Raw genomic sequence first — 7827 nt, 5'->3', positions numbered from 1 at the left:
CCTCAGACAACTCTAGCAAGTTATTGAAACATGATTTTCCCTTAATGAATCCATTCTGACTTTCCTTATTTATCCCACACTTTAGTGCCTATTGATTTTGTCCTGAACTATAGTTTCCAGAGACTTCCCTTCCACTAAAGTCAAACTGACTGGTCTGTAGTTGCCATATTATCCTTGCACCTCTTTTTGAATAAGGGTATAACATTTGCAATTCTACAGTCCTCCAGCACCACTCATGTTTATAGAAGACTAAGATTATCACCAATGCCTCTGAAATTTCCACTCTCACCTTATTCTTCAATAATAAGATCTTTACAAGGATTATAAAAATCAAAAGAAAGTTATCAGAATAACACCAAATTTCAACAGCATTGCACTGAGTATCTAAATTAATAATTCCATAATTTATTGAATTTCTAAGAAAAATAACACATCCCCCTCCAACACCCACCGTCCTATCCTTCTGAACTGCCACACATCCCTGGATCACATCACAAAACCCAAGCAAGGTTTTACCCAAGTTTCTTGGATACATATACTAACTGGCTTTTCAATTAGATCAGCTTAAAAAAAGGTTTAAACTCTTGACTATTGCAATCAAACTTCTGGCATTCCATTGTAATATTTAAAAACCCATCATAAAATCAACTAACTTGAGAGGATTGAGATAGTTGTATTATATTACCCAACAGGAGCACCCCACTTATTTTCTCAAGGGACATACATGAGCATCCAGGTACTTCTCAGCTGCCTTAACAATAATCTTCATTTTCTGATTTTTTGTTTTGAGTTTGCAAAGTACAGTTGATCACTTCAGTAAAAGGCCTAAAATTAGTTTTACTAACCACTAAAAGATCAGATGATCTTGAAATCTTATTTTGAGTCACAACTAAAGGTTCAGTCGCATCCGCCCCCATATCTTTCGAAATACCCATCTCTCTTACAGCCCTCCCTTCATAGTTTTCATTGTCTCCATCCTCAATTTCTGCACTTCCCGTACTTTAACATTCACCATAAGCAACACTGTGTTTATCTCCACAGTTACAACACTTAACCTCCTTTCCCACATTTTCTATAACTGTTAGCTCCTCCACATCTCCTTTTACCTCTGCACACAGCCGCTACATGACCAAACCTCTGACAATTAAAAATGCAATGGAGGTGGTATGTATGGACTCACTGAAAAACTCAAATATCCCAAGTGCACCTTTTCAGGCAGCACCTCTCCTTCAAAGTTCAAAATAACCGAAGTACTCTCACTCTGTCCCTCAGGCTTTGAATACGTTTAACGCTTACTGCTTCCCCATCACATCTTCCACACTAATATGAAAATTCACCCCTCGTACAATTTTCCGGTCTCCCGGAGTGAAGCTCGCCACTTTCTTAAAATATTTAATTTTCAAAGCCTTATTCTTTTTGCTGAGAATCTCTGCAAAAACAAAAATCAACAGGTTACCATTCGATACACTTTTGGCGGATTTAATATCTCCTATTTTATTCCTAAGGAGAAGTTGCCAACTTAAACAAAAATACCTGGAAAAACTCAGCAGGTCTGGCAGCATCTGTGGAGAGGAACACAGTTAACGTTTCGAATCCGCATGACTCTTCAACAGAACTAAGAATAAAAGAGGTGAAATATAAGGGGGGGGGGAGACAAGAAGAGCTAGATAGAGGGCCAGTGATAGGTGGAGATAACCAAAATATGTCACAGACAAAAGGACAAAGAGGTGTTGAAGTTGCCAACTTAGCTGGATTCATTTTAGTAAAACGTTTGATCTTTAGATATACGTTTAAGGATGACCTTGAACTCTTCTGTCCTTTTTTTCCTGCTTTCCCAAAGGCATCCGCCTCAGAATCGGTAAATGTCTTACTTACTATCTTTGCTATGTCGTCTCTTATTTCTTTAAGCTTCAATCCATTTTCCTTCTCACGATCGGTAAAAAAAAAATATCGTCTCCATTGCACTTCCTACTACAAATCTTATCCCACTTTAATAGATAAACTCTCTTAGCCATTTTTAAATCCCCTTTCATGACGCTACTAACACAATCTCAGCATTCTTGCGTGTAACATCATGGCGGAGTTGTCACTTTACGGATTATTAAATGATGTCTCTTGATGGCCTTAATAAAATCGTTGCACCTGAAGGCCCTATTGAGCCTCTTTATAAGGGTCAGAGACCATGTGCTTCCAATTTTATTGAGCTGAGTAACTTTTTTAAGCGCGTTGGGCTAATCTACACTCCAAGAACTATGTGCCTTTTGAGAGGTGTTATTATGTGTTTTCACTACCGTGTGTGGTTAGTGTTGTTAGGCAGTTATATCTCTCCCACCACTCCAATCAACTATGTCGGTCTAGGGGTAACCCAGGATCCCGAGGATTATATTGCGATTCCTCTCCTAAAAGCGTTAATGGAGAAGACGGGCTGGGAGTATCGGCTTCCTACAAAACCCGATGCAAAGTATTTAAAATACATGAAAAGATTGTACACTATGTCCGCTACACAGGATGGGATCCCCAAAAGACCGGCAGAGCACCGATATAATACCGTGAGGTTATTAACACCGCGGATCGAACCCCGTGCTACGGAAGGTAAGATCGGAAACCTCCCGGTGTGTTACTTCACGGAAAAGAAATACCCACTCCATCATGTGCCTTGTTTACATGGTTCTAGTCTCTTTAACTGACTTAAGTAAAAATGCTAACCGTGGATATTTTATTATTCGCAGATTGATTAGGATTGGTATAACTGCGTATTTTGCCATTTTCAATGTTGCGCCTTTGTAGACTCCCTCTCTACAGGTGTCACGTTGTGTTCAGGAGCGGGGAAAAGTGTGATTAATACAGCAAGTTATTGGGGAAGTGGTAAAATACCCAGTCTAACTGCAACCAAACTGATTTCGCAGGTCATTGAGATACTGAACTTGAATTGCAAGACAAATTTCATGGATCTTTAGTCCCTAGCCTCGTTTAAAACATATGGGTGGATTCTTGTCCAATGTTGAACACTTGCAAACTTGTAACATTTAATTTCCTTTTTTTCCCCCCAAGTATTTAAACAGAATGTATTTTATGGTTTGGATCCTGTGACTTCTCAAGAGCAATTACTACGATCTGTGCTCCTGTACTCTGTCGATAAATCGGCGTATTTTACGATATTGTGCAAGTGCAACCTCACGGTCCAGAACTCCAGCCCGCTTTCGGCTCAGACCTACTCCATACTCCGTTCACACAGCTTCCGTGTACGTCTTGAACGTCAGAAGAGGCGCAAGTGGGTGGAGGTGGACCTGGCCTCTTTTCTGCAGCCGTTCCTCGACTCTCAGCAGGGGGACCTTCACATGGTATTCACCTACAAGTGCGCCAAAACCGACCAAAGACCGGGGAAGGTGGCGGGGGGCCGGGGCGTTTCTGCCGGCCTGCTCAGACCAAGTCTCCTGGCCCCATCCCTGCTCCTCTTTCTTAACGACACGCGTGAACAGGCTCATCAGAGTTGGCTCCCGGTGGGACTCAGCACCCGAGCCAAACTAGGCAGAATAGCGAGACTGAGAACAAGACAGACAGTCGTGGGGGTCAGGTCCGTTCGTCGACGCAGAGGTCCTGAACGTGATGGGTTAGGCGGTGCGCGGGCGGTTTCCATTGATTTGCCGAAGGCTGGACGTTTTCCCCACTTTCAGTATCCTGCTCATGAATGTCAGCTGCATGATTTCCGACTGTCTTTCAGCCAGCTCCGATGGGACCGCTGGATTATAGCCCCGCACAACTACAATCCTCGTTACTGTAAGGGCAGCTGCCCAAGGGCACTGAGCCATCGCTATGGTTCCCCCGTTCACACGTTGATTCAGAACATCCTCTACGAAAAAGTGGATTCGTCAATCCCTCGCCCTTCCTGTGTTCCTTCGAAATATAATCCACTAAGCGTGCTAACTCTGGAAAACGATGGCTCCATAGTTTACAAGGAGTATGAAGATATGATCGCTACTACCTGTACCTGCCGCTAGCGGGTGGTGTGACTGGGATCAGTCGGAAAGGGAAATGTCATTGCTTGAAACGCCAAGAAAATCGCCATGTGTGTACTATACATTTTTATTTCTATTTATTTTTCTGCTATTAATTGTTAACTCTGGTTGTAAATGCCCGGGATCGAGTGTGGCCCGCTACTGTTATGCCAGTATAACTGACTCCAGCTTTACCGAACTTGAATTTTTGACATTGTTTTGCCAAGTGTGCTGAGTTCTGTCTGACGGTAATGAATCTTATTTAAATGTTGAATGTAAAGGCGATAATTGTCCTAAAATGACGTTTTTCTTGGCCATGCGGGCATGGAAAGTTGGGTACACCAAGATCACCAAGCTGCCTTCACCTGTCCTTATTCCCTCCCCTTATTAAGTAACTTTTATACAAACGTTCGGTGATGTAGCTTATTTTATTTGGGTGGGTTACCAGTATTTATTCAGAATGGATAAATTAATTAAATACAATTCTAATGAACTAAGTGTTTTTCACAAACTGTGCAATACGTGTGTGCACCATGTCCAGTTAAGTGAGAAATGTTTCCACACTTGAGCTGAAATTCCACTGACTTTGTAGATTGCTTCATTGGTGGAGAGTTCTTGCATTGCTGCTGATGGTCGTTGAAATTTAAGGTGTAACTTTTAAAACCATGTTTTTAAGGATACATGAGTGAGAATGAAACCTTTGCACAATTGAGATGTGTGGTACAAAACCCTGGTGGTACCTGGTGAAGTTTATAGTATAGTGTATGAAACCTTTGAACAAGCAGATGCAGGCTCTGCTTGGAGGACCAAGATAAATAAATAATTGCAAATGACTTGAGTCTCAGATTTCTTTTGTGCTTTTATTTTGAGGAATTGGGTATTTTTGTGGAAGTTTTAATTGATCAGAAATGGACAACATGGTAAAAATTTTGGTCCTTTTTTCAAATTCTACATCTCAGCCCAGCCAAGAATGCTGCTTGCATCTTCTAACACCACCATTGTGGCTCCATATCCAGTTGCTAGCTTTGCAAGCAGAGGACCATGTCTTGTCCTGATGTTCCCCTGACTCCCAACTGATATAGCATATGTCCTCTGCTTAAAATGCTGGAGTTTAGGATGTGCTATATAATGAACTAATTGGAAAACTTTTTTTTGTTCATTAGCAGTACACAGATCAAAAACTGCCTTCACCCTATGAACTCTATCCCTCCAAGTTGAGACTGGGGACTGTTATGTATGCTGACATGCAACTCTACCTTCTCCCCCCTCCCCTGTGTGTCATGCTGCATGCCTGCCATCCAGTATTGGGATGAGAAGAAATTTCCTCCAAATAAATATTGGTGGACTTGGGTTCCTGTCACTGTTTTCAAGTTAGCTACTATATCCCTTCAATGGCCAATCTGAGCTTCCAACCTTGATCCTTTCCATCACCCAAGACCAACAACTGCCACCTCTAAGATTGCCTGTTGCTATTGACAGATAAGCTCTTGATTCCTTGTACTGCCTCCATTCTGCTGGCTTACCACCTCCCAACCACAATTTAAGCTCTTAAAGTTCTGCCTGTATCCTAAATTTCATCACGTTCTGTTTGTCACTCACCCCTGTTTGCTCAACTACATTGGTATTTTGGAGCATTTGTAGACTCATTGTTCAAATTCTCCATAGCCCAGTGCCCCTCTCAAAGCCCCTGCAACTCAGATTTCTGACCCCTTGAACATATGATTTCTGTTACCCCACTATTGGTGGAAGCATTCAGATGCCTAGATCATAAGCTCTGCAATTTCTTCCTAAACCTCCATTGCTTCCTCCTTTTGAGGCACCTGCCTCTAAACAAGCTGCTTGTTACCTGTCCCAATATTTCCTTGAGTGATATGGTGTCAGTCAAATTGCTTGGGATAATGCTCCTGTGAAGCACCTTGCATATACTATTTCTGGACAGTGCTGTTTCAAATGACTCTCTAATCTCTGATCTCGACTCCCTTTCTGCTAGGTATGATTCCAGCCAATAATTTTCCCCCTGATTCTCATTGACTCCAATTTTGCTAGGGCTCCTTGATGCCACTCTGTCAAATGCAGCCTTGATGTCCAGGGCAGTCACTCTCACCTCACCTTGGGAGTTCAGCTCTTTTGTCCATATTTGAACCAAGGCTGTAATGAGGTCAGGAGCTGAGTGACCCAGGTGGATCCCAAACTGAGCACCAGTGAGCAGGTTATTGCTATGCAAGTGATGCTGGATAACACTCTTGATGACCCCCATCCATTACATTACTGATGATGGAGAGTAGACTGATGGAGTGGTAATTGGCCAGGTTGGATTTGTCCTGATTTTGTGTATAGGACATACCTGGGCAATTTCCCACTGCCTGTAGATGCCAGTGTTGTAGCTGTACTGGAACACTTGGCTAGGGGTGCAGCAAGTTCTGGAGCACAAGTCTTCGTTACTAATGCCAGAATATTGTCAGAGCCCATAGCCTTTACAGTATCCAATGCCTTCAGCCATTCCTTGATATCATGTGGACTGAATCTAATTGGTTGAAGACTGGCATCTGTGATGCTGGGGACTTCCAGTGGGAGCCAAGATTGGTTAACAACTTGGCACTTCTGGCTGAAGATTGTAGCAAATGCTTCAGCCTTTTATCATTTCATGGAAGTGAGCCATTAGGCACAAGGACAAGGTGGCAACATGCCTATTTGTAGGATAGAGCTCCATGAGGTTGGATCCTTCAGACATTAACTTCCAGTTAGAAGCTTCCTGCAAAGTTTACCATTTGAAGAGTCAGAACCAACCCTATGGTCATTGCATTGTTCAGGCTGGAGGTTCTAATCCCCAGGGGATGCTGGAGTTCCTCGGCTATCACGTGGACTCTCCTTGGGTATATTCAGTACTGGAAGAAGTCTGATCTGAAACCAGCTCCTCTAAGGGTGAGATTGTTATAAATTAGCTGACAAGTAAGACCAAAACTGATGACCTCCAGAAACTTGGATGTCTTAAGGATCCAACCTCATGGAGCTCTATCCTACTGTAGGCATGTTGCCACCTTGTCCTTATGTACAATGGTTCACTTCCATGAGAGGACAAAGGAATTTGCTACAATCTTAAGACAGAAGTACTGAGTGGTTGATCCATATTGGCCCCCTCTGGAGTCCCCAGCATCTGTGAACCAATTCGATTCACTCGATAGGATATCAAGAAATGGCTGAAGGCAGTGGATACTGCAAAGGGTATGGGTTCTGACAATATTCTGGCATTAGTACTGAAGACTTGCACTCCAAAACTTGCTGTGCCCATAGCCAAGCTGTTCCAGTACAGCTACAACACTGGCATCTACCTGGCAATGTGGAAAATTGCCCAGCTATGTCCTGTACACAGCAGGACAAATCCAACCAGGCCCATTACTGCCCATCAGTCCACTCTGTCATCAGCAAAGTAATGAAAGGGGTCATCCACAGTGCTATCAAGCAGCACCTACATATAGCCTGCTCACTGGTGCCCAGTTTGGATTCTACTAGTACCACTTAGCTCCTGACCTCATCACAGCATTGGTTCAAACATGGACAAAAGAGCTGAACACCTGAGGTGAAGTGAGTGCTCTTGATAGCAAGGTAGTGTTTGACAAGAGTGCGATGTCAAGGAGCCCTAGCAAAACTCGAGTGAATGGGAATTGGGGGAGAAAAACTCTCTACTGGTTGGAGTCATACCTAACATAAAGGAAGATGGTTGTGATTATTGGTGGTTAGTTAACTCAGCTCCAGCACAACAGTGCAAGTATTCCTCAGGGTAGTGTCCTTTACCCAACCACCTTCAGCTAATTCGTCAATGACCTTCCTTCCA

General features: G+C 42.9%; 1 protein-coding gene across 1 annotated transcript; it reads left to right on the top strand.

The window, feature by feature from the left end:
• The first annotated feature begins 2399 nt into the window (after window positions 1-2399).
• Window positions 2400-3998, top strand: gdf9 (growth differentiation factor 9). Its single transcript, XM_041194363.1, has 2 exons — window positions 2400-2592; window positions 3052-3998. The coding sequence occupies exons 1-2, from the start codon at window positions 2412-2414 to the stop codon at window positions 3996-3998; spliced, it is 1128 nt and encodes a 375-aa protein (XP_041050297.1). The 5' UTR covers window positions 2400-2411.
• The last annotated feature ends 3829 nt before the right edge of the window (window positions 3999-7827 follow it).

This window comes from Carcharodon carcharias, chromosome 8 (genome assembly GCF_017639515.1).
Source record: "Carcharodon carcharias isolate sCarCar2 chromosome 8, sCarCar2.pri, whole genome shotgun sequence".
NCBI lineage: Eukaryota > Metazoa > Chordata > Chondrichthyes > Lamniformes > Lamnidae > Carcharodon > Carcharodon carcharias.
Note: the sequence above shows the minus strand (reverse complement) of the source record. Positions and strands in the feature narration are given on the sequence as shown.